This window comes from Sciurus vulgaris (genome assembly GCF_902686455.1).
Source record: "Sciurus vulgaris genome assembly, chromosome: 16".
Taxonomy (NCBI): Eukaryota; Metazoa; Chordata; class Mammalia; order Rodentia; family Sciuridae; genus Sciurus; species Sciurus vulgaris.
Genome location: NC_136477.1, coordinates 929,271 through 956,522, shown reverse-complemented (window position 1 = coordinate 956,522; position 27,252 = coordinate 929,271). Strand labels below are relative to the sequence as shown.

General features: G+C 52.4%; 1 protein-coding gene across 8 annotated transcripts; it reads right to left on the bottom strand.

The window, feature by feature from the left end:
* Positions 1 to 202: 202 nt before the first annotated feature.
* Positions 203 to 26,158, bottom strand: DAZAP1 (DAZ associated protein 1). 8 transcript variants are annotated; one of them, XM_079114870.1, is made up of 13 exons: positions 25,942 to 26,158; positions 17,874 to 17,914; positions 16,970 to 17,136; positions 16,616 to 16,681; positions 14,300 to 14,410; positions 12,880 to 12,928; positions 9,300 to 9,382; positions 6,474 to 6,627; positions 5,202 to 5,231; positions 4,798 to 4,938; positions 2,771 to 2,947; positions 1,721 to 1,810; positions 641 to 777 (listed from the first exon to the last, which is right to left on the bottom strand). In XM_079114870.1, exons 1-12 carry the CDS (start codon positions 25,968 to 25,970, stop codon positions 1,731 to 1,733), a joined length of 1,128 nt encoding a protein of 375 aa, XP_078970996.1. In that variant the 5' UTR covers positions 25,971 to 26,158; the 3' UTR covers positions 641 to 777; positions 1,721 to 1,730. The 8 variants fall into 8 exon arrangements, with proteins under 8 accessions (XP_078970991.1, XP_078970993.1, XP_078970992.1 ...); XM_079114871.1 differs by having other exon boundaries at positions 645 to 780; XM_079114865.1 differs by lacking the exon at positions 1,721 to 1,810 and having other exon boundaries at positions 203 to 780; positions 25,942 to 26,155.
* Between the last annotated feature and the right edge of the window lie 1,094 nt (positions 26,159 to 27,252).

Here is a 27,252-nt window from a genome sequence, read left to right as displayed (position 1 = left end):
AGCATGCTGCAGATGCTGCCAGGACGGCCGACAAAAGCAAGGAGTAAACAAAAACAAAAACACACTCAGCAGATTTCTGTAGCTCCCAGAGTCTCTGGACCCACAAGCCCCAACTCCCAAGCCAGGAGTGAGGGGACCTAAAAACGACCCCTCCCACCAGTGCCGACCGAACCCTGTTTTTAAATTAAAAAATAAGCCAGTATACATCGTAGAAAATTTCTCTTAAAAATCTCACAATTTGTAAATGTATATTTTTTCTTTAACATAAAAGTTTACAATATACGGTAAAACAAAAGGCTCAGGAAAATAATTCAAAAAAAAAAAAAAAAAAAAAAAAAAAGAAAAAAAAAAAAGAAGAAGAAAAAGAAACCTGAAGTTTTTAATTAAAGCTGAAGACATTTTTTTAAACCCTGTTGTTGAACCAGTGACTTTTTTTTTATTGTGCTGATGGGTCAGAGAAAGAAATATATTTAAAAACTTCAGTCCAGTCACCCACAGCCAGCTCCGAAGCCTCTGCCCTCCCCCCTCCCCCCAGGGTGTGATTGTCACAGTCCACGAGTCTCCAATCCTGGTCTCGGCCGGGGCAGGTCGTGTGGCGCTGCGGCTAGCGTCGGTAGGGGTGGAATCCTTGCACGTTGTGGTTCTGACCTCGCCCAAAGCCACTGCCACCGGCGGGGGGACCCCCCGACCCTGGCACTGAGGGGCCCCCGTAGGAGGGGGGCTGCTGGCTGGGGTCGGAGAAGCCCTGTCCAAAGCCGCTCAAGTCCTGCCCGTAACCTGCTGGGGGAGAGAGGGGGTCAGCTCAAGACACAGCAGCCCTGCCTGCTGATCTGCCTCTGAGCAACTTGCAGCACTGAGGAAGGGTGATGCTGTCTGGGCCTTGGAGCCCACGGGTCCCACAGGGTGGGGGCACCAGTGGGGACCTGGCCCAGGTGGGGCCACCCTGGCAGGGACACCAAACCTGGGAGTTTTTATCTTTCAAGTCCACGTGAGCAGGACCCACAAAGAGAGAAAAGCAGCATCCAGATCCTTCATGGGTCTGGTGATCTGCCCCGTTTCTACCTTGGCCTCGTCCCCACACACCTGGAAGTCAGGGGGCAGGTGTGTGTGTAAGTGGGTTTGGGACACACCTGGAGACCCAGGACTTCTAGAGTTTGCTTACACATGCAGCACATAGTCTCCAGTACTTAAAACGCAAGACAGGCCTGTGGTGTAGAGCACAGCCCTCACCTCCCTCAGGGTAACCCTCAGCAGTCCTGTGGGGCTATCTCCACACCCAACACCACACGGTCCTCCCTGCAGGGCGGCCATGAGCTCAAAGCTGCAGACTAACTCGGCAATTTAGGCCTCACCATGACCCAAGACGCACTCATGCTGCTGGCCTCAGGGGTGTGGAAGGTTCTTCTGGGAAAAGGGGTGCACCGCATTCAAGCGGATGGAGATGGGCCCTGCTCCTGCCCACCCAACCACACACTTTGGAAGAAGCCCCATCCAGGCCCTCTGGGTTCCCAAACAGGGGCGCACATGGACACAGGTGGGCCCTCTGGCTCTGGGTGCTCCTGGAGCCAGCTGTGGTCAGTTGAGATCCTCAAACTGGCAAGGGGCCCATCCCAGAGGGCACCGCCAAGTATCCACCCCCGCCCGGGATGGCAAAGGAAGCCATGTCCGCTTCCCGGGTGCAGGCAGGTGGGAGGACCGTGTAGAAAGAGGCGGCACCTACCTAAGCCACATCACTGCTCAGCCTGACCATAAGAGTGTAAACAAAGAATGGGCCCGAAGCCCGACGGGTCTCGAGAATAGGTACCCAGGCCTGGCGAGAGACGAGACCAGGGTGACTAACCCACTGTGGCCCGGCAAGGAGCAGCGGCAGACACGCACCCTCGCACACCCCGCGCGGGCGCTTTGTACTCCCCTGCAGCCAGGGCTTTGTGTTGGGCCCAGAACCAGCACTGACAGTAGCGAACGCGGGCTGGGACCTGGGCCGCCTGGAGTCACTCAGGTGGGCCAGGGCCTCAGACAACACACAACTGCAGCTCAGTCCAGGCTGAGAAGCAGGGCTAAAAGGGAGCACCGTCACAGCGGCCTGGAAGCCGTGGCCTTGCTCAGGGCAGAGCTCAGACCACCTTCTTGGGATCCACCCATGCCAACGTCCCTCAAGGAGCCACTGAAGAGCAGAGCTCCCTCCAAGGGGGTCACTGCACCAAACAAGGCAGGTGTTGGCACTGAGCTCATGCAGGACAGTGAGAGAAGCACAGACCAAGTCCTGTCTCGACCCAGTATCCTCCTCTGAAGCCACCCACAGAGTGACAAGCCATGGAGTCTACCACAATGCCTCTGTCCAAGCCAGGGCCTGCTACTGACTCTGGTCTGCTCCTGGCATGGGGTCTGCACTGAAGGGGACTAAAGACACACCAGAAACAAATGACCATGGGGCAGAGGGCCTGAACAGCCCTGACAAATGACCTCTAGCGAGGACACAGGGCAACCTCAAGCCTGGACAATGATCACAGCACCCCCTGCCATCTTTCTGCGACCCAAGGAGGCAACCTCCCCATGACCCGGTCACAGCCTCAGGTTGCCAAGGGTGCAGGCCCTGGTCACCTGCTGTGGGACCACCTTTCTTGACTGACAGGCTCCTGCCCTAAGTTCTGCGGGGCCCGAGCCGCCGCCACCAGTTCTCCAGCAACCCCGCACACTGGCTCTCTGCCCTGGGAAACACATCGGAGGAAGGAGACCAGCATGGGGCTGGGGAGACGCGCAGACCACTCACCATACTGACTGTAGGGGAAGTCTGGCTGGGCCGCTGGGGGTTTGCTCATGTCTGGGGCGGCCTGAGATGGAGGTGGTGGGAAGGCCAGCGGAGCTGCCCCCGGGGTGGCAGGAGGAGGAGGGACCCCGGGAGGGGCAAACTGATCCGGTGGTGGGGGTGGAGGCCCATAGCCAAAACCTGTAGACAGAGGACAGCAAGGCACAGACGTGGGGTAAGGTCACGGGGTCAGCTGGGCAGAGAACCAAAGATCAGCCCCACAAGAGCTGCCAGATGGGATTTCCATCTAAAACCTGTAGAAGAGACTGTGGATCCTTGCTCCTGGGCCACAACCCTAAGGAAACGATGACCGTCAAGGTACTAATGGTGTGACCACAGGAGAGAGTACCAGGCAGGAATATAGCAGTGGGGCATTTCACAGCAGACCTTTCTTTAGAAACAACAGCTACCACCAAATGCAGCTGGACACAGCTTTGGGAGGGTAACTTGTCTGAGTTGTCTCAAAGGTAGGGGCCAAGCATGGCAAGTTTTCAGAAGAGATCAAAGGGCTGGAGATGCCACTCAGTGGTATAGCACCTGCCTCATGTGGACAAGGCCCTAGGTTCAATCCTTAGATCACAAAGAAAAAAAAGGGGGAGAGGGTGCTGGAGAGGACTGGCATCCCTTGCCTTGCCTTGCTGTAGGGCTTCAGACAACCCAATTTTTTTTTTTTCTTTCTTTTCCCTTCCTCCCTCCCTTCCTTTCCTTTCCTTCTTCCTCCCTCCTTCCCTCCCTCCCTTCCTCCCTTCCTTCCTGGGCTGGGGATATAGTTCAGCTGGCGGAACGCTTGCCTTGCAAGCGCAAGACCCTGAGTTTGATCCCCAGTACCGCAAAAAAAAAAAAAAAAGAAGGCTTCCCTTCCTTTCTTCACACCACAACTGAACCCAGGGGTGTTCAATCACTGAGCCACATTCCCAGTCCTTTATATTTTTTATTCTGAGAAATGGCCTCGCTAAATTGCTGAATCTGCCCTTGAACTTGAGATCCTCCTGCCTCAGCCTCCGGAGCCGCTGGGATTACAGGTGTGCACCACCATGCCCAGCTTAGACTACCCAATTCCCATCATTAAAATTAGATTAGGTAAGTCTACATCAAGAATTGGCAAACCATTTTTCAAGGGCCAGACTGTAGCACTCAACTGTCCAGTTCTGGGCCCTGGCCAAATGTGGCCACTGATTACCCTCAAGATGTGACTGGTCCAAATCGCCATGCTCCCCAAGTACACATCCTAGAAAGGACTTAACACAAAAACTGTCATGCTGGATGATAATGTCAGATAAGGTGATGTAAGGTACACCTCCTATTTCCATCTGAAAATGGGTGCTAAAAAGTTCAGTTACCCAGGTAGGGCCTGGGTACCCTTCTTTGGAGGGTACCACGTCCCCATACCTAAGGGACACAAGCAAAACGCTCTAGGCATGGTTGCTGATTTTACACCTCGATCTTTGATTTACAAAGTGTATGGGAAAATCAATTAAGAACTAAAGTTTTTACACCTCAAATACCCCTTACCACTACTTTTTTTTTTTTTTTTGGTACCAGGTATTGAACCCAGGGGTTCTTAACCACTGAGCCACACACCATTTTAAATTTAATTTAATTTAATTTTTTTTTTTTTTTTAGGCAGGGTCTGGCCAAGTTGCTGAGGCTGCTTTTGAATTTGCAATCCTTCTGTTTCAGCCTTCTGAGCTGCTGGGATTATAGGCCACTGTGTCAAGCTTCCCTTGCTGCTAAATAAAGAAATATGGGAAAAGTCCAGACTCCCTACCTCCTGAGGAATGAGAGCAAGCCATGTGCAAATGTCAGTTCCTGCAGGAACCTGACCTCCTTCAGTGCCATGAATGGGCTCAAGGCAACCCAAGCCACCTGTGCAGTCTCTGTGCTTCACACCCAAACAAGTGCCATGGCCAATGCCACATGAAGCAAAGGCCTAGTCTATGCTCCCCACCCAGTGTCAGCTCTGATAGGAGAGGGGCCCACTCAAAACTTACTGAACTGTGGTGGGGCACCATAGCCCTGTGGGAAGCCCTGAGGAGGGGGGAAGCCGCCAGGAGGGGTGGACACGATGTAGGAGGTGAACGGAGGGGGCGGTGGGGGGGCTCCTCTTCCGGCAGGGGGTGGTCCGTAGCCACCTGGAACACACAACGCAGGGTGAAGGACAAAGAGCGTCAGACACAAACCCCTGGCCACAGCCCAGACCCAGGCCTGCCAGGGGCTGCAGCGGGCCCCTCCCCTTCTTCCTCACCAGGAGAGGAAGTAAAGGAAATGATCTCCAGGGCCAGAGAGACACTGACAACGGCTTTACCGGCCATAGACAAGACCAGACGTGAGCTCTGAGAGTCGGCCTAGGATTTCGGATTCTGCTCTTTCCCTTTCTCTAAAAACAAGGACTCACCAATTGCCTGTCCTGCTGGCACCCACATTCCTAGATGAGAAAACAGAAGAGAAGGGTTGGTGCCGAGTCCTCCCAGTATTTGATGCCAAGTAGTTGCCACGAGCAAGTGCCACAGACTGGGGCTGACCCCAGGCCCCTCCTGAGGCTCAGAGCCCAGGCACATGGGTGGCACCAGCTGAAGTTTGTCTCCTTGGTCCTCAACACAGCCCCCTGACCAGAGTATGCCTCCCAAGTGCCTCTCCACTGGCACCCTACCTGGTGGCACTGTCTGCTCACTAGGTACAGGAGGACATCCCAGCTCTGAAGCACCACAGGGACAGTCCCCATGACGTTTTGCACGCCTGGGCATAAAAAATGATTTCCCTGGCTAGGGCTGGGGCTCAGTAGTACAACACTTGCCTGGCATGCCCAAGGCCCTGCATTCCATCCCCAGTATCACACATGCACACAACAGACAGACAGACAGACACACACACAAAGAAAAAGAAAGGTTTGCCTACTCCATCTCATTTCCAACAGGGAGAGTTCCCAAAGAAACCCTCAGGTCAAGGGTGGAAGGGAACCCACAGGCTCAGGGTATGGATGAGACACACTCAGAACCTTGACATCACAGCTCAGAGAACCCCAGGAAGGTATGTATAAGCTAATTTGTGCAACACCTGCTTCAAACTGTTGGCAGCGACAGGTGGGCCCTGGGATGGAGGGCACACAGTTTGGCAGAGGTGAGAGCAAATGCAAAGATCCAAAACTGGCAGGTTTTCATGGTGCCCCTGGAGGTGCTGCCCAACTTGCCACACTGGGGACAGCAAAGGACCCTTCACACCAACTAGGCCACATCTGACTCTGTGACTGCCCACTCAAGACCCGCCGAAGCCCTTCCTACAACCCTGCACACGGGTAATGAGACATGGAATCTCAAAACAGATCCTCCAAGGATAGGAAGATCCATCTGCCTAAACTGCAAGCAGCACCTGAGCCATAGCCAACCACACCACTGAGGATCAGAAAGATGGCAGAGCTTTTAGAAAAGCTGCTCAGCATGTGGCACTAACAATGTGTGTGGCAGGGGGAGCTCTCTCACTTGGGCAATGCCTGCCAGCGCCCAGTGAGCACAGGGCTCTCTCCAACAGCTGCTCTTGCCCCACACCTCTGTCCATCAGGTGGCTGCAGGAAGCCAAGGCCCAGGGGACCCATGGCCCTCCAAGCAAGGTAACGGTAGACAGTTGGTCCTGGAGCCCAGGTCTGGTCCCTCCAGGGCCCTAAGAGCCTTACCTTGTGGGCCATATCCTTGTTGCCACGTGGGCGGGGGCTGGCCTGCCCAGCCGTTCGCGGCATTGGGCACGACACGGCTCCCCCACTGGCTGGCACCTGGCTGTCCGGGCGCTTGGCTTTTGCTGTCCCGAGGCTCGGCCCGTTTAACTTCCACCTAAACAAACCAAGCTGTGGTTTAGGGAGAAGCTACAGCCCAGCGCCCCTTCCCTTCAGACACACCCTCAGTAACTTACAACTACACTTAGCATCTTATAACTTAAGACTAAGCACTTAACTATAATCCTTATTTAGGCCAGTACTTCTCTTTTCTTAATTTTTTTTTTCCTCTTTTTGTTTAAAAAAATGTTTCTCAGGTACAACAGATACAACTGTAAAGACAGCCTGCGCCCCACCTGCTGTGAACAGCAGGAGGAGCCAGGAACCCTCAGACCTGTGCATGCCAGGGTATCTCACTCCAGCTAAGACAGCAGCGCCTCCCTGGGCAGCCTTGGCAGCCTCTTAACAACGTGGACAAGGGACCAGCACATTCCCAGCCCTGTGGTGGGCCCACTGGCCACAAGGGCCTCTCAGAGCCCACCCCACTGCAACTTTAGCGCATACCTGAGAAACACAGTTGATTTTGACTTAAATTTTTATTTAAAATGTCTAATGGAAGATAAAGACTTACCTTCCCCAGGCTAATGCTTAAAGAATCTCAATTAACTCAAAGGAATGTCAGAGGGAATGGATGTGATAAGAGAATCTTACATTACATCTAACAAAAAAAGTAAACAAACATGCAATAAAATGGACATTTGAATCAGTAAGCAATCTTCATACTGTGTTAGGCAGCAACCCAGACCTCTCCCCAGAACTGGCTGGAGCCACAGCCTTTGAAACAAGGACAAGGGGCTAGAACAGCACGAGCTGACTGTGCTTGACCTAGTTATTCTGAGCACAGGGGCTGACCTGCTTCATGCATCTTTTAAAACATGGGCAGACTGACAACAGCAAAACCACCCCCAATTCCAGGGCTGCCTCAGTTCCCAGGATCCTGAATCTTTCTTATTTCCATGATAAATTTTAATGAGAAAAAAGACAATGAGTCCACCCGGAGTCATCTTTGGGGGTCTCAGTCTGGAGAGCTAAGCATTGTGCCTTCAGAATTCCTTCAGAGAGAACAGCACAGCAGAGGCACAAACTCCCCCCACCTGCCTGTCGCCCCAGGGACACTTGTGTAATGGGAACGAATCCCGTTAGCTCAAGGCAAGGCGACAGCAGGACCAAGGGCCCCTTCAGAAGACTCAAGTTAATGAGTCCTCACACGTGACTCTTAGGGGAATTTGGTTCCTGCTCACAGAGCAAAGCAGTCCTTGCCATTTGAAAAACCCTTGTACCCTTTCGTATTAGAACAAGGGATGCCCACCACTAGCACTAGGGCTTTCAGTACCTTGTGCACCCCAAGCCCTTTACAAAGGGAAAGTCCCCACTGCAGGTTCAATGGTGGCCAATGAAGATCAGGGATGGCAATCTGGACTCCTGCATGTGTCCATCAGCTTATAAAATGAGCCCCTCCTGCAAGGTCACCTTAGCCAAGTCAGACATGGTTGGGGGGAACCCAGGGGAGGTGCCTGGGAACAGAGCAGGGACATGTACTGAGCTGCCCTTCCTGCCCTGCATGTCAAGGTCACGCTTTCTCCAAATTCTCCATGTCACAGGATCTTAAAACACTGCACACAGAATCCTTTAAAACCCTTTTTCATAGCAGCCATGCCCCTTGCAATGTGCATGCTAATTTTAAACTAAAGGCAGCAAGAAATGTCAGAACAAGGTTTGTTTCCTGCTTTAGTTAGGTCCACATGGAATCAATGAAGTCTGCAAAGCTAAGCCACTGGTATACAAAACCACTCACTCTTCTGCTGCTAACCAAGGCTCCAAGAGGGAGACTTTGGGGCAGGCGGGGTAGAAACCCACAGAGGTGACTGTGGTCTCACCTGGGGGCAGAACCCGAGAGAGAAGCTATGCAGCAGGAAAGATCACATCAGAGTCACATGCCCAGGAGGCCTGGTACTGCAAGTAGGAGGCTTTCCAAGCACCAGACAAGAATCCTGGAAAGATCAGGCCCCTAAGCATTTGTGAATCCTGTCACACGGGTCCTACCAGGTATTCTTGGACAGCTCTAAAGGTCCTGATAAATCATGGTAAGGGGCCTCTCTGACACCACCCAATGAGGACTGGCTGCGGAACAGAATGTTAGGGGCCCTGTGTCCTGTCCCTGCTCGGCTGTGGCAGCAACACAGTATGAAGATGAAACAACCAGAGGTCACTTGACTGCACGGTGGTTAAATAAGTACTATCGAGAGCATGTGGCTGGTCCCGGAGTTTCACAGTAAGTGACCCAATTTAAAAAACCAATCCTTCATGATGTTTTCATGTTTCTTTCAGTTTTAAGTGGAACCTCGGATCTCTGAGGCCCTTGCTCATCACATTACAGGTCAGCATTACACAAAGGGGGCTGGGGCAGACATCTGAAGGAGTGGTCGCTGAAACCAAGCCTGAGGCAACACTGCGATCTCACTGGAGGCCAGCCCAAACACACCAGGGCATGCCCGTCCCCAGCACCACCCAGGCCACCCAGAGAAGAGGCTCCAGGAGTGAAGCCAGATGGCCACCCTGCTCAGAAAGGATGAGACCCCATGGCAGAACCAGGTCCAACCTCATAGTCAGCAATCCCAGGTGAACATGCCTGATCCTCTTTGTACTACAGAATTTTCCTTTCCAGTGAAATCCCTCAGTTGCCTAAGACTTGGTTTGGTCTTAAGGTAAAATAAAACTACAACTACACACTTTTTTGCCCATGATGTCGTGAAAATGCATGTTGACAGCCTGGTCCACTGATTGTTCGTCCTCGAAAGTAATAAATCCAAAACCTAGCCAACGACGAAGAGTGAATCAAGGTAGCAGGGTGTTGTGACACAAAACAGGATGATGAACAGTATTAGGGAGGGACCAAGGGATCGGCCCAGGGTTTCAGCTAAGCCCTGTGTGGAAAAGCTACAGCCCAGGGCCATGGCTCCCATGAGGGCCATCGGCCAAAAGAGTGGACAGACGGCGACGTCTGCACTCTGCACCAGCTGACTGAGGTCTCTGCCTAGGACGGGGGCTCTGCATCAGGCACGTGCTGGGGAGGAGAGGCACATCTCAGAGAGCTGCAGCCAGTGAGGCAAACAGACCCCTGTCGTCCAAGGCCTGGGCCACTGTCCTGGCTCTCGCCTATGAAGACAACTGCAAGCTGCCCCCTTAAGAGGGGAGACCCCACCAAGAGCCCACCTCAGTCAAGGGTGTGCGCATGGGTGTGTTTCTGCTTTTCTGAAACCCAGGATTCTCCCCCTTGGCTTGCAATTTGCTTTGCAGCTAGTGCTGACAGCAGCCATATATCGTTCTAAAGCGTTAAACAAAGTACAGAATCTACCACAGTGAGTGCCTCGCTAAGCTTATCCAACGCTGTTGGGTAAGCCCAAGGAGTCCTATCAGAGGTAACATACGTATGTTTATATGCATATATGTATACAGGTAAATAAATAGGTAATACACAAAGATACAGGCCACAACGGGTTCCAGCAGGTCAAATTCTGCTGTCAGCAGCAAGAGCAAGAGGCACCATGTAATCAAAAAAGAAATTTTAAAAGGAAAAAAAAAAAAAAAAAAAAAAAAAAAAAAATTTAGCATTTCCCAAACACAAGAAAGTGGCAGTATAAACGAAGTTTGGTTGGTCTGGGGTGAGCGCAGCCACCCAGCTAACAGGGTGTGTCTCCTTTTCTATGGATAGGAGTGACCAGAGTCTCCTGTCTTCTGGTCTGAGTGGAATGAGACCACAGAGCACACTGGCCTCCGAGGCGGCCTGATGAACACTAGCACCTCCTGATGGCCCGGTGCTCAGGCACTGAGAAGTGAGCAGCAAACAGCTACCCAAAGACCTCAAAAGAATAAAGATGGACAAGGGAAGAGCGGGGAAGAGCCAAGAATCAGGTTGATGGAGGTATTGTCTACGCCAGGGGCACAGGGCTGCTACAAAGCATCACATGGCAGAGGGACAGCGCGATGCAGGCAGCACCGTGCACCAGGATAGGCACGAGCTGGTGGAGAAGGGACACAGGGTCTGGAGCAGGCAAGGGGCCCTGGTAAGGAGCAGCCATGGACAGGGCCTCTCAAGCTTATGAACTGTGGGTGCTGGAGCTGCAGTCAGCAGGGACCAGGTAGAGAAGTTATAAGCAAAACTGTGGGTAGGAAGAGGAGGGAAATGGGGAAGAAATGACAGCTCAAGAATTGGAGATGACCAAGACCACAGCAAAGGATCCAGGTTCAGGAGTCATCTGATTTGCCCTATGTGCGCACACATGCACCTAAGCATGACTCTGCGCACTTGCACGCACCTGCAGATGTCAGGACATGACAGGAGAGGAGAGAAAGTGAAATCATGAGGGCAAAGCACACAGAAGGGAACACAGGTTGGAAGGGATAAAACCCAAGAACGAAGGGAGTGTGAGGTGAGCGGAGGCAGCAGGCTGGACAGAGCGCAAGGCCAGAAGTCAGGAATGTGGGGAGGGCCGTGTGAGGTCCACCGCGCAGCAGCACGAGTTTTTACACCAGGAGATGGTGTGGTGGAGACACAGGGAAGGTCTCGTGTACAGGGACATACATGTCCACTATCTCAAGTAAACCAAGACAAGGAACAGGGAGAAGGGAGAAGGGAGAAGGGAAGGGAAATATACCAATTCTTAAAAGATTCTGCAAAGCCAAGAAGATAGGGACTTGCTGTCTGGGAGGACCTGCTAACCTGCCCTCTAATAATCTGGCAACCCCAGGGATAATTCCCAAGCCTGATGGCCGAGTGAGGCAGGAAACATGGGTCCCACACCAGCCAGAAGCTTTCTCAATGTCAGCCCCTGCTGCCTCCCACCAGCTGGGTTCTGCAACCCTAGCTACTTCCAGTCCAGATTGGACAAGCATGATCAGAGCGGGCGGACAGCCCTGCACAACTGCAGTGGGACTAGGAGCACCCAAGATTCCCAAGCACCGGAGGTTCACAAGACCAGAGGCGATATTTGGAACACAATAAAGGTGAAGAACGACATATTAGAAAGTTGACATTTTCTCAAACATCAGGAGTGTCTGAAGCCACAGGGCTGCTCGGTCCGTGTACAGTACAAGAGGCGGTGGGCCGTGGGTAGGGAGCCCAGGGCAGGCTGTCTAGGAACGATCTGTCAAGAGGCGGCAGCGGGACAGAAACACACTGAAACTTCGTTTACACCCCACTGGAGCAAAGCCGCTCCCTCCTCTGACTGCGGGACGGGCCTGTACCTGTGTGATATAATTTAGCACCTGGAGAAGAGAAATCTAAAGAGATATCGTTAATCACAAACAATTCACAGAGAGAAAAGGAAAAACAGCTTACTTAACATTACTGTACTTTACTATGAAACACTTAAGTACATCGCTAAGCACGTATGTCTACGTTAAATTAAGACTTAACAGCTTAATCACCAAGTGAGCAACACGTTCCTTAACCATGGATAAGAGGAGGATGGAGGTTCAAATGGCAAACTATTCTCCAGCATGGCGGGCACATGCTGCGGGCTAGCGCCGCTTGGCGCTAAGGGGTTGCCTCCGCCTGACCTCAGGCAGATGGTGCGTGAGGGGACGTGTGACATAAAGCCACTGCGCAGGCCTAAAATTGGCAGGTCTGCTCACATGGCCAGTCCAAAAGCGGCTGATGAACCAAAAACATGGGCAGCAACAAATAGCAGCAGCCACAAAAAAAAAAAAAAAAAAAAAAAAAAGGCGGGGGGTCATGAAAGTGGGCATCCTCACCCGCTCTCAGACCAGCGCAGACATACAGGAGTGGGAAGCTTGGGGAAGGACGCAGGAGGGCATGAGACTGCGCCTCACCCCTCCTCCCACCTGCCCCTCTGGCTGAAGGGGAAAAAATGAGGGGGTGGAAGAAAAGCATGGGATGGACAGAGGGAAGCCTGGGTTCCAAGCTGAGCTGGGCGGGTATAGCTGGCACATGAGTCGACTGGCCACACTGGTGAGGATGAGATGACGCGGGTGTGAGAGAAGCTCAGTCTGCAGAACCACACTCCTCAGGAGACATTAAAACAGAAACCACATCCAAATTCATGTCAGGTCATAAAAACTTCACAAGAACGAGCCAAAAACAATGTGTGATGTCTGACCTTGGGAAGCACAGACAGGCTGAATGGAGCTGCGCGGGGGAGAGCCTACATTTTAGCGGTTAGGTCTCCAATTTGTCCTTACTGAGCAATGTTCCCTATGACCACCACCTAGCCTGTGTCTAAGGGGGTGAGATAGTTTGCCATCTGAGTGGGAAGGGACACAGGTCAGGACAAACTAGATTAGCCGTTACCTCGAGGCCTCTGCTTTTCCGCATCATAGATCATAACCACCTCGGTGACCTGGAAAGGGACAAAGCAGAGTGACATCCAGGCACAGCAAGAGGCAGGTGCCACTTCTTGTTCCAGTAAGAGCCCTGAGTTACAACTATTGGGAATATTGGGAACACCATACTTGAGTTTGGGAAATTTTAGGGCCAAGTTCAGCTTTATAGGGACTAGTGTCTGAGAGCAAATGGAAGCCCAACATTGATGGGGTGGACACGGACACAGGATGAACTGCTTGGCCCCAGGGCTCCAGGGCAGGCAGAAGGACACAAGCCCAGCCCACTGCCCAACAAAGAGAAAGGTGGGGCAACCTTGATTCCAGCTGAACACCCTAGCAGGGGATGCGATCTAGGAGAGTCCACAGGTACCCTTCCACTCACATTTGAGGGAAGTAAGGCTTAGTCAGGTGAAGTAAGCTCAGCCCTCATCACATGTAGCTGTGGGCTCCAGGATTTAGGCAGCAGCACTGATCGGCCGTGGCTCTGTGCTCTGCCATTGACCAGCACCCCTTCCTCCCTGGCCCAGTCTGCAGCATCCTCAGGAACACCTGATGGAACAGGCTGCACCTGGACAGCTAACAGGGTGGTCCAGAGCTGATGGACCAGCCAAGTCCATGCACTTCCCTCCAGACACAGCAATGGCCCACTTCAGTCCCTCCCCAGTGCCAACTGAACATCTCATGGTCTGCCCGAACGGGATGTTCAATTCCCTGTACGACTCCTCAAAATCTAAATCCCCAAGAGATTCTCAAGGATTTCAGTCCTTCCCAGAAAACGAAACCGTTCAGGAGCAGCTTTGCCATCACAGAGAAAACATCAAACAGGAAATGGGTCAAAACACCTGTGATGCCAGAGAGGCCTGGAGAAGGAGCAAGATCCTTTCCAGACTGCTGGGCTGTTCTGCTGATGCAGGGACCCAGGAGAGTACCACACCAGTCAGCCCGCTGTACCTGAAAGCTGCTCCTACTGCTGGGCACCTGGTCTTGGGCCCTTGGGAAGGGAAGATGCTAACCTCTGTGTGGACCTGGTCTAGGGCTATACCTCCAGCAACCAAGGGGCAGCATGACTTCTCACACACAGGGTGGCTCCACAGTCAAGCCAAACCCCATCCTCTTCACTACCATTATCTGATGCTTCAAACCATGATGGGCACAAGGCAATCAGAAGGACAATCCTGAAGTCCATCTAATCACTTGCTGGAAGAGCCATAGGAACCTTCTGCTGGATCTCAAATGGCCACAGAAGAGGAAGGCTGGGTCTTGGTCTTTTTTGTGGGGGTGGGGATGGGAGACATGGGAATGTGCAGCAGATCCTCCAACCCTGAGGAGGTCGAGGACAGGCAGCAGCTACCAGGACGAGCCAGCACACTGGGGTGCAAGGAACTTACCACTCCAAATTTCTTGAAGTATTCCCTGAGCTCTGTCTCACCACAGTTGTGAGGAATCCCACCAACGAAGATCTTGTTTGATTTACTGTTATCGCTCCGGGGTCCCTTCTGCTGTGTCGAGAAGGAGAAGGGGGTTAGCTTGTGGTAGGACCCCAAACACTTCCCATAAGCTGGGTGTGACATCATCTTTGCATCCATCCTAAGAATCAGCTGAAAACTAGACCAGAACACTATAAAAATCCAGAACACAAAAAACTGAGCTGCACTGACCCATTTCTCTGGACATCTATGGAGACAATCATCTATGGCATTTTTGCAAGGCTGTATTTTCAGGTAAGCATAAACACAGCACACCTTAAGTTCCGCCTCAGTTCTAAACTGCAACAGCCACAACATTTAAAAGCTCCACAAGCCAGAAATGATGGTGCACGCTTGTTGTCCCCGCTACTTGGAAGGCTGAGGTAGGAGGGTGGCTTGAGTCCAGGAGTTCAAGAACAGTCTGAGTAACACATCAAGACCTTGTCTTAAAAAATCCCACAGCTCTGCAATGCAAAGCTAGAGATTTTGAAGGAATCAGAAGGCAGCTTTGAGGATCATAGCTTAGAAAGCTGAGAAGCGACTCTGCAAGATGTCTGCGCCTTCCTCCTGCCTCTCTGTTCCTAACCCCCTCTTCCTCTCTCTATCCAAGGACATCATGTTTTGCATTGCCCCAACTGCTTTGGAGTAAGAAACCAGACTTTTGGGGGTGAGAGTTTAGCGCCATGACGAGTGATGGTTTCACAGGTGCACAAGTGGGTCAAGCCATCAAGTTATGCAGTTTATTACATGCCTAATACATTTTATGAAGCTGTGAAGAGACTAAAAATACTTAACTAGGGTTAGGGTTGTGGTTCAGTACTAGAGCACATGCCTAGCACACGTGAGGCACTGGGTTCAATCCTCAGTACGACGTAAAAAAATAAAGATATTGTGTCCATCAAAAAAAAAAAAAGAAAGAAAGAAAAACACACTTAACCAATAACCAGACAGAACATGACCCTTGATTGGACTCCAGGAGACAGAGACATTTGTGAAGCAATTCTGGAAACAGGAGTACAGACCAGACACGCAACATCCTTAGGTATGGCGACGGTGAGAGTGGGGGATCTGACTTTAGGAGGACACGCCACTAGTTAGGAGGGATACATGTAGTCAGAGATAGGCATAAATACACAGAGATATTTGGTAAAACACTGATAATAGATGAATCTAGTGGAGTATTTCAATATTCATTGTACTAATCTTCCAATTTTCCTGTACTTAAAAAATCTTGTAAAAAAACATTGGACATGAACTGTTGCAGGGGTCTAAGGTCTCATCCTCCACAGCAGCTAGGATTCTGCTAGGAAGGCTGATTCTCAGGCTCTACCCAGCCCTCTGAGCAGAAGCACATGGAGGGGGTCAGTTCAGTGCTGTCCGGTTCTCTGTAAGGACAGGGGCACTCTCCATCTGCACTGTCCCACGAAGTTCTAGTGATGCAACTGCTAGGCCAGGCAAAAGTGGTATGTACATTGGCAAAACCCAGAAGCCAAGCAAACACCACCCAAGAAAAGTGTGATGATTGGAGCTGAGCACCAGGGACCACAGTTAGTGAGAAACCATCACCACAGGAGGGGTCTTAAGTTCAGCTGACCCAGTGCCCTCCCTCACCCATGATCAGACATCTGGGAGGGGAGAGATGGCCATGCTAGGTAGGTGCTGGGTACTTTGGTGGTTGTGGGATATTTACATGGTGAATGAGAGAGCTCCTTCATGGTGGGGATACCCTTGGCCACTCAGGGGAAGGCAGGCACGGAGGTCAGCTGGGACAAAACCAAAGGTTCCTGATAAGTGGTGTAAGTGGTCATTTTTATCCTTAAGGTAGACATTAAGAATTTTCTTGGCTGCAAGATAAAATGCAGCACAGACTAAGTCTGGGCAATTCTCAACTGCTCCAGGGCCCTCTAAAAGGCCTCTATTGCTCTCCATTTTAATGAGTAACAACATCAGAGAAAAGGATATTTTCCCTTCAAATCTGCCCAAAGTACACACAAAGAGGCCAGGAGCTGAGGGGTACACTTGTATCCCCAATGACTCAGAAGGCTGAGGCAGGAGGATATTAAGGCCAGTGTCAGTAACTTAGTAAGATCCTAAGCAACTTAGAAAGGCCCTGTCTCAAAATAAAAAAGAAGAGTGCAGCTCAGTGGCAAAGCATCCCTGGGTTCATTTCCCAGTACAAAAAAAAAAAAAAAAAGAAAAAGACGTACAAAAGAAGGCCTCCCAACCCCAGCCTCTTACCCATCCTTCCTTCGGCCGTGTTCGCTCTGGCTGCATTCCCCGAGGAGTGCATGGCTTCGGGTCGATCTGTAGGAAGTTTCAAACCAGCCCATTGTGAACATTGGCTACTTTCTCTAGAAAAGAAGGTGTTTCCAACAGCAGCCAGCTGCACGGCACACTGGCCTACATAGGCCACCCAAATCAACCCAATCCTCCAATAGCTAGCTAGTCCAAGCACCAAGGCCCAACCCCTTTAAATCGAGCCCACACTAAAAGGCTCTAAAGTAAACATCAATCAAAACTCAGTCACAACGTTAAGTTGAAGGAATGGCAAACAAAATACAGGGCAGGAAAAAATGAGGCGAAGACACTTACATTCCGGCCGTCCAGGGTGTGTGGTCTGCTGGCCAGCACCGTCCCCACACAGTTTGGGTCTTTAAATTTGACAAACCCAAAACCACGAGACTGGTTGGTTGTTTTATCTTTCATGATAACACAGTCTACAACTTCTCCATATTGGGAAAAGTAGCTGCGCAGAGTCTCTGCTCAGAGATTGGGAACAAAAACACAAACACACACAAACCACAGCATTAAGCAAACACATCACAGCTGGAGGGTGCACACTCACCCATAGGCGTGCACACATGCACACTCACTTGCTCTCTTCCAGTTCATCAGCCTTACCTGAAAAAGTCTGGGGTAAGCAACATGTGAATTGGCTTAGCAACTAACTGCTGGGGGGAGGAAGAGGGCCCAGAAGAGGTATATGGAGATAGACAAGGGAAATTCTGCACGACAGATATATTACATCCTCATAAATTAGAAAAGGGACAAGTGACCTCAGCAATAGCAGATAGCTCCGTTCTGCTTCACAGGAACAGGAGAGCAAAGCTTAAGGGGATGCAAACATGACAACTCTTGAGTGACAACCAGTAACCAAGAATGCTGACTTGACAACAAACTTTGCCCTACTTGTTTCTGAACACAGTGACTGCCCAGCAAAACCCTAGCCCTCCGCTCCACAGTGAACAGTTCTGCCTCCACAGCCTACCTGTGGCTTGGAACTGTGGTCTACAGTCTTCCTGTGGTTCTGACAGGCAAGACCAGGACCAATTTAACAGATTCAAAGGGAACATCACTACCTCTCCCCCCTACCCCCATGACAGTTCCCAGTCAAATGTCTCCTGCTCAGGAACCGAGACAATGTCCCAGGACTTCAACAGATCCCAGGCAGTAGCAAGAGAGGAAGTCAGGCAGCCTTGTGGCCTGCAGCACCTACCTTGGGTCGTGCTCCAGTCAAGGCCGCCCACAAAGAGCTTCCTGCAATCCAACAGAAAACGTTCGGATCAACTTGGCTCTCAGCTCAGGAACGTTTCCATCCCACCATGACAAGCTTGTAATTCAAATGTGGAAGGACTATGTGCAAATGTGCTCATGTATGCCCCCCTGGAGCACACATAGCCACAGCCTTGTCCACACTGTTCAGACATGAACAATGATTCCAACTGGTACCACAGGTGTGTCACAGGACCCACTGACCACATGAAATCGTGCTGCTTCCAAGTGGGGTTTGGAAATGCCTTCCTACATTTGCAAATATTTTATAATCAGGAAAAAAAATTAAGAAGTCTAGATTTGATTTTATATACAGTAAACTGGAAAAGAAATTGACAACTAAGAGACTTGTCCCACCCAGCCTCTCAATTACAGTTGAGGGTGTGGGTTCAGTGCTGGAGCCCTTTGCCCACATCCCCACCCCAAGACAGCCTCTGGGGAGCCTTTTTGGATAGATGCACTGGGGTGTTCATGAAAGATCCCATCTCCAAGGGCTCAGCTTTCCTATTCTCATGGGCCTGGCAGGACCCGGGTGGAACAGAAGCAGCCAGGGGCAAATGCCCTGAAGGCCTTGGTGGGGCCAAGGGTTGTGTTTACCTTGTGTCGCCCAGAGTACCCACTGGGCACAGCTGAGACACACATCAGGCCTCAGGGCTCACCTGCCTGTGGGGCCTCAGGATTCCTTCAAACTCGGGCAGTCCAAGCTCTCATGTCCTGCCCACTACACCAGGAAAGGGGACAAGCACTCATCAGGTCCTTCATCTGAGCCTCGGCTGTGCCAAACCCATCATCACCCTCCCAACTAGACCATCTTCAGAGACCAGAGCACCCTTCAGGCTTAGAGTCACCTCCTGAGACACGATAAATCTTCGGGCATCACTGTGAACACCAGACCACTATACTACCCTGGGGTATCCTTTCTGGTACTCTGATACTGGGGGTTGAATTCAGGTGCACTCTACCACTGAGCTACACCCCCAGTACTTTTTAAACATTTTTTATCTTGAGGTAGGGTCTCCACTAGCTTGCCTAGACTGTCCTCAAACTTGAGATTCTACTGCCTCAGCCTCCTGAGTAGGAAGGATGACAGGTGTGCCCAATCTCACTGGGCTTTGAGACAAGACTCCTCCCCAATGAGCAATGCCTTGTCAGCCATTAAAAGGGAGCTTAGAGTGAAAAAGAAGCCTCCTCTGACAGCTGACTGCTGGCCCCAGGGAAACCCTGGCAGGCAAATGATGCACCCATCACTGCTCAATTCCATGACTGTTGCTACCCTCTAAACACTGGCCTCCCTGTGTCACTCCTAGGCAAAGATGTGCACCACAGCAACTGTCAGGGACTGTTCTTATTCTTTTTCTCCAAGGAAAGGTGATTTGTATTTAGTGTGAAAAACAATTTCTCCCCACCAGAAAGGTACCCACCACCATCTTCCAAGTGCCAATAAGTAAGCACTGCCTTGCCCAGTTCTTGCACGGGGTGGGGGATGAGGAAGGTAAGGATACAGAGCCTTCCAGAAGACGGATCTGTAAAGGCATGTTCCAGGGGAGATATGCTGATCAAGCAGCCACAGGAGGCTCAGGTTTAGGCCTCATTAACTTAAAACCATGAGTCTCCTACGCACCTTGGAATGAGGCCAGAGAGTGCTGAGGTGAGGTCAGGCCAGGCAGGCAGCCTCTGGCAGGCCACTGGGGAGAAGGTTAGTGACATCTACAGAACCCAAATCAAAGCAAAACCCACCTCACCAAGAAATATCAGTCTTTATTTAGCACAGCTTCCAACAAATCAATAAGGGGGTAAGCAGGTGTCCCTCCTCCAAGCAACTCAATCCTTGCCATGGGCTGCCACTGCTAGGACAGAACTGGTCAGACTAGTCTAGATTCTAAGCCTCATTTAAATTTCAAAACTTAGGTATTAAGGGCAAAAGGCTACAAAGGCCATTATCACAACAGAGAAAACTGGAATAGAACCTGCAGATCAGATAAATGTGCCTCAAAATGGCACTCTGTGGCAACTGTACTTTGGGAAATGGTACATCTTGTTGTCCACCGTAAGAGGAATCAGGTCTCTGGCTTGTTTCAAGAACAAAACAAAACAAAAAAACCAGTATGGGATGAAGGGTCCAGCAGATATGCAGCTATGGAGCCACAGCCATTGGTGAGTCTGGCTGGGCAGAGTACATCATGGGAATTTTTGTTACTATGTTGGTCATTTCTCTGTAAGTCTGAAGTGATATACAATTATAAGTTATGAAAACTTTCATTACTGAAGAAATTATGTAATTTATGTTTCTTCTGAAACAGTCTCATCACTCATAAAACCTAACAGACAGCAAGAGTTCCACACTACTTGCTGAGGGGAAGACTTTGTTTGTCTTTCCTTTAATCCTGCTTGGAAGGGGCCAGCAGGTGAGGGGCATATTCTCCCCATTCAACAGTGGGAAGATTCCAGAAGGTGCCAGGAAGAAGTATGCATCTCCACAGTGGCAGAGGTCAGTTCCAGGAATCTGGCACAAAGTCCCAACCTCTAAGTCTTGTTTTTTTGTTTTGTTTTGTTTCTTTCAGTCAATAAAGTAAAAACGCCCCCTAGCAGCCAACCCACCAGGAGTGAACAAGAAGCTAAGGGGAGGTGAAGTCAAAGATTTTGAAGGTTCTCTTAACCAGGATCAGCTCACTTAGGGACCAAGACACTTTTTTGCATTAATCAGTAGCCCAGCTGCTTCTGTGTCCTGCTTGCTCAGACTATACCTCCCCCGGCCCGCACTATGTGGATGTAAGGTGTGAAGTAAAGTAGCACAAAGTTCTGCTCCCAGGCTCTGCCTCTGCAGGGCTCCTGGGTAGGGGTCATTACTCAACAATGGCACCTCTCAACCGGAATTCAGGGGAGCCAGCCAGGCCTCTCCACGTGGCCCACAGCCAGGACTGCTACCACCTGTTCAAACCAGTGTGTTCCGGGACATGCAAGCACTGTACCCAAGTTCAGATCCAGCCCAAAGCCCACTAGTTCTGTGCATGCTCAATGCTGAGTGTTTAACCTATGCCTGCAGAAGGCTCCAATATGAAAGGAACTCTGCAGAGGTGGCCTGCCTGCTCTCTCCTGCCTGCTAAAACTGAAACCTGTTTGAGGATGACTTCCCAGCTTTGCTATGTACAACCACAAGGTATTTATGCCAGAAAGTAAGTCTCCAAGGGCTTCCCCTGGTCCTGGTTAACCACAGAAAGCTATGGCTTTCTGGCAGGCTTTAGGATCCAGCAAGCAGTCTCACCAGTGGCAGTCAACAGGCAGGTGACCTCCGGCAGGGCATCTGAGTCATTGACTGACTTGACTGGCGCAGGCTCTGTGGCAGTCACTGGGTCTTCATGGACTTAGTTCACAGGGCAAGCAGCAGAAGGCCAGGACCAATCTCAACTGTTTTGTAATGGGGCCTTTTTCTTCTCAAGAACATAAACAAGCAGAGCCTATGTGTGGACCTTCTAGCCTCTTCAGGTGAGGACCTCCTGGGCCTAATTTCCCAGAATTCTGCCATCCTTTGAACCATGACTTCTAGAATCACCCGGGGTCCGTATTCTCCCAAAAGGAGGGAGGCAGGCCCTGAGAAGGCACATACTCCTGCCCAACATAGGGAAATGAACCAAGGGCCAGATGGGGACCGGGATCACAGCCCCTATGTGAACTGTGAGCCTGTGGTTCATTCCCAATTCAGCTTCTCCCTTGACAGCAGGGACACATGACACAGGAGAAGCCTTATGACTTCATGGGTGGTGACATGCTGCTTCATGAAGAGCCCCTACATGTCCCCATCCCTGGTTTACTTGGTGACATCAACACCCTCCCCCCTCAAGATCTTCTGTGTCCTGCCCTCCCAGGCATTCCAGGGTCCTCCTTGTCCAACCAAAATCAATAAGATTGTTGGTCAAGGACTGGGATGTGACTGTGATGTGGCTCAGGGCTAGAGAGCTTGCCTAGCATGCCCAAGGCCCTAGGTTCATCCCCAGCATTGCCAAAAGGGGAGGAAAAAAAAAAAAAAAAAAAGTTAAAGCAAAGCACTCGTCAAGTAGTTGGCCTCCTGCCTAAAGCACCACTCAAAGCAATTATGGTGACTGACACGGTAAAGCAGCACAACTGCTTGTGGTACCTTCCAAAGGAACAGTGGTGACATGGGACAGGGCCTGCTTGGAAGAAAAGGTCTTAACACAGGGAAGAGTTGGCATCAAGACCACTGTACTCCCAGGAGGTGGGGAGAGCACCGAGTTACTAGCCCTTGTCAGGGGTTGCAGTGCTAGGTCTCTGCAGATGGCCTACTTCACACCATCGAAATCAAAGAGAAATTAGAAGCACATTCCAACTCTTTGGCCAATTTTGCAGGACTGAGAACAGCCCAACACAGGAAATAAGTCCTAAATCCACACAGAACAAATGCAGGTACACATTGGAACCAGTTCACAAGGAGCAAGACTGTGCTCACTCTGGCAGCACCCTTGCACCCACAAAAAAAGTTAAAGAGTATAGAGAAGGTCAGCACAGTCCCTGCTCAGGGACGACTTGCAAATGAAGTTAAGCATTAAGACAATCCTCAACTGTGGCTCTCACTTTGGGCAATTCTGTCCTCAGGAGACACTGGGCCCTACAGGGAGCAGGCACTGGGTCCAGTTGGGAGCTCAACTCTTGGGTGTCTAAATTCCAAAGCCATTTCAATAAACCATTTCAGAAGAACCCAAGCCCTTTGCCTGTGGATCGCTCCATGCAGGACTGCCTCTGCTGCAGTCAGAATATGTTTCCCAAAGTCTCTAGAATTGGACAGTCATCCCCAGAACAAGAGCTGAGAGGTGGGACCTCTTTGAGATGATTTTGGATCACAGGACAGAGCTATCCTGACTGGACTCCTGGCCCTTATCACATATTGGATTCCCACATATAGGATGAATTCAGTCCCTTCCCTCTCTCCTGTGGGCCATGTTGCCAGAGACGACCTTTGTCACATATGATACCACATGAAGGCCCTCACCGTCATGGGCCCTGGACCTCAGACTTCCCACCTCCAGAACTGGAAGAAAATAAACTTTTTTTTCAACTGCCAAGTCCCAGAAATTCTGTCACAGCAGTACAGAACAGACTCAGAGAACCTCCTTAACATCAGCTTCAGCAGTTGCCCATCCTCCCTGCCCAGTTGCAGAACAGCAGGCAGGTGCACACACACCAAATTCGAAGGTCTTCCACTATCTGTGACTTTCCTTCCTCTCTTGAGTCTTTCCTCCAATGTGTCCAATGTCCTGTCTTGTGATTCTGTGTAGTTAAGACATAATTCTTCCACAACTTCCCTACCTCCAGTTCCATGACAACCTGTCACCTTGAAGACTGGCAGGACTACGTGGCCTGTGCACTTGAGGTAACAATTCAAAGCCTTTTTGTCTACCTGCAATGTAGGCATGGCCCCCCCCCATACCTGGGAACAATGACCACACACCAGTTACCTGCCAGCCACTCAAGATGAGACCCCAGAAACCAGTGCTCTTTGTAAGTCTGTGTTTCAGAATTTGAATGGGAAGCTAGGGTAGTGGCTGACTGGTACAGAACTTGCCTAGCACGTGTGAGGCACTGGGTTCAATCCTCAGCACCACATAAAAAAATAAACAAATAAAATAGAGCTACTGTGTCCACCTACAATTAAAAGTATTTTTAAAAAATGAATCTGAATGGGAAGGACCTAAACTGAGGTCCTGAAACCTAGGATGACTTCCCCAAGACCAGGCAGAGCAGGCTCAGACCTTCCCACTCATCATTCTTAGCCCCACACTCTCCCACTTGGTGCCCAGACTGCAGAAGTATGGGCACTTGTTCACCACCTCTAGTAAGGGTGGCACACATGAAACTCCTCACTGTGTCCATACTCCTTCCTGCCCTAAGGAGCCAGACCTTAGGCTGACTTTGAGAACCAGGATACAGAAAAGTAAACTCTGGGTGCCTCACTCCACTTATACGCTCACACCAGGCTGCCCACAGACGAACCTCTACCTTCAAAGATGTGACCCCAAGCGGCATGCAGTGGACCACGCCTGTAATTTCAGCAACTTGGGAGGCTAAGGCAGGAGGACCTCAAGTTCAAAGACAGTCAAAGCAATTTAGCAAGATCCTAAGCAGTTTAGTGAAATCATGTCTCTAAATAAAAAAAATATATAAAATAAAAAGGGATGGGGATATGGCTCACTGGTAGAGCACCTTTGAGTTCAATCCCTAGTACCAAAAAAGAAAAAAATCAAAAACAAAAAAAATAAAATACTTGAACCCAAAAATGGAGCTTATCAAAAGGATGAGCCCTTGCCAGCTTTCCCAGACAGTGATCCTAGGTATAAGTGCACTCCATGGGATACAGGGTCCTGAGGCATGTACAGAGGGGCTGGAATCGCAGTTCAGTCACAGAGCACTTACCTAGCATGTATGAGGCACTGTTTGATTCTCAGCACCGCATAAAAACAAAACAAAAAATAAAGCATTCTGTCCATCTACAACTCAAAAAAAAAGAAAGAAAGAAAGTAGGACTGTGTGCACGCTGCTCGGAGAAATGCCATCTCCCGTCCAGTTTCCTTCCCGTAAGAGGATGGACACTGGCTCTCGGGTCAGAAGCATCCGAGAGAAGTGACGTGGCTCCTGTCCGCCACACCCTAGGGGGACCTTGGGGCGGACAGCAGGGGTGAGTTCTGAGCGGGGTGTATGTCACTCCACGCTTTGGATCCATCGAATCCTGATACACTCTGCCACCTGCCTAGAAATGAAGACCCGCTTTCATCTCAGCACGAGACTTCTTGCCTTCACCACCAGTGAGCAGCTGTGGTCTGCTCGCAGGGGCTCCAGGAGGACCTCTCGCTGGGGAGCCTACCTAGGGCCACAAGCGCTGCACTAGGGCTAGGTCACCTGGGCGGAGCAGGAAAGGTCCCACAGAAGGCAGTTTCCACCGAGATGCACTTACCCGTGTTTCTTGGAATAGGTCAGTGCCCGCAAAGCAGGAGCAACTCCCGGGGCTATCTGTGATCGAGAAGTCCGCAGGGGCAGGCTCACCGGCGGAGCGCGGGCCTGCTGCGCACGACGCGCCCGGGTTCCAACCCGGGCGGCACACAAAACACGCTAAGCCTCCTAGCCACGTGGGGAGGCGGACCACGGCCAGAGCAAGGTCCCCAGGCCCCGACCTTCCTTCCGCTTCTCCGCGGCGCTCCCGAGCGGCCAGTCCGCGCAGGGCCCAGGCGCCTCTGCTCACAACACTCATCACCAAGGCCCGGGGAAAAACAGGTGGACGGGCTCAAGGCGGTCAGCACTCCGCAACTCCGCGGCGAGCGAGCTGCCCGAGGCCCTGCCTCCTTCGGGAAGGGTGGGCTCGCAGGCCTGGCCGCCGGCTAAGGGCAGCAGGGGCGCGGCCAGCGCCCCCGCGGCCCGCCTTTTCTCTCCGGGCCCCACCTGCCCTCGCCGCCCCACCGGGCTGGAGGCCGGACCAGGCGGGACCCAGGGCCGTGGCCCCCTTCAGCACGTCCACCGGCGCAGGGCGGCAGGCCGAGGCGCCCGGGGATCCGCGAGCCCAGTGCGCCCTGCCCGAGGCCGGCGGCCGCGCCTCCTCAGCGCCGCCCCGGCCGAGCCCACCCTGCGGCGCCGGGCCCGGGCGGGCGGGCGGCTGCACTGCGGGCCGCCGGGCGCCGAGGCCCCGCGCGACCCCGGCCTCGCCGCCCGCCTCCTCGCCACGTGCTCGACCCCAGTTCCGCGCGGGCCGGGGCGCCGGGGCCCTCGGGCCGAATCGCCACACGGCGCGGCGGCGCGCCCCGCACTTCCGCCCGCCCCCCGCGCCCCCTCGAGGCGCCCCGCACGCCGGCTCGGCCCCCGGCCCTACGCCCCGCGTCCGCCCCCGGCCGGCGTGACCTTGACGGGCCGGCCCCCCGCCCGGCCCGCCCCGGGGGCGGCGTCTCGGGGCCGGCGGCGGGGCGGGGGCGCGGGCCCGGGGCGGCCGCGGCGCAGGCCGTTCCGCCCGTCCTTACCCGATCTCGTCGGCGCCCGAGTTGTTCATGGCGGCGGCGGCGCTCGGCGTCCCCGGGCCTCCTGGCTCGCTCCCGCCTCCGGAAGGTCACCCGCTCCGTCGCCCTCCCCACAGCCGCGGCCCGGATCTGCGCAACGGCGGCGGCGGCGGCGGCGGCTGCTGCCTCCTCCCCTCAGCGCCAACGGTCACCGCGCGTCCCCGCGCCGCCGCGCCGCCGCCCTGCGCACGCCCGGGCGCGCTCCCGCACGGGGCCTCCAGGGGCGGGGCCAGGGGTGCGCCGCGCTTGCGTGCGAGCCGCACAAGGGCCTGCGCCGGCGCAGTCTTGGCCGCCGCTCGTCTCGCTTCCCGCTGGGCGCTCCCGGGTGGCCGCAGAGCACGCTGGGAAGGAGAGTCCTTGTATTGGCCCCGCCTCCAGGAGAGGGCGCGCGGGCCCAGCCACGTGCGTGCGTGCGCGTACGCGGCGCGCGCGCGCAGGCGCAGGCGCAGCTTCCTCGTCAAGTCAGCCTGCAATTCCCGTGTGCGTCTGGTGGACGCTGTGGTTAAGGGTCGGACTCGCGCCCCTCGGGTGGTACACGGCGACTGCTGTGGCCTCTCTTCGTGTCCCCATTTCGCAGAAGAGGATACTGAGTGGCACACAGGCTGAGTCACTTGCCCAAGATCTCTTGTGGGACGACTGGGATCAAAGCAAAAGCTAAATTCCGAGATGGTGAAAAAACAGTATCCGCCCCGCCGAACAGTACTTTAGTTCTTTGGATTGTCTGCTGGTGGCTCTCATCAGGGCGATTTTGCCCCCGCGGGACATTCGGCAGCGGCTGAAGACAGAGTTCCCGTTGTCACAAGTTGGAGGGTGTACTTGAACCTCAAGTGGGTGAAGGCCAGAGATGGTGCTGCACACCTCACGGTGCACAGGATCGCGCCACCACAGAGAACGACACCCCACGACTTGTCAACAGGAGGTGGAGAAACCCCGGCCTTCGCGGACCAGAATGGATAGATGGCCTGTGTGGTTTTGTTACACGGTACTAGGTGCTGCTGCCTTGTGATTTTCCCCACCGTTTCAAGGCGCATTGATAACCTGACAATTTCATACACTCATCATCAAGAAATTAAGTGAAATTTACACAGAAGGGCCTGAAAAGTGGCACATATCTATCATCCAAACGATAGGAGGCTTAGGCAGGAGGATGGCCAGTTCAAGGCCAGCCTCAGCAACTTAGAAATACCAAACAAAAAGCGGGCCAGGAATGCGGCTCAGTGGCAGAGCACTGCCTCGGACGCGTGAGGCTCTGGGTTCCGTCCCCAGTGGATGGGG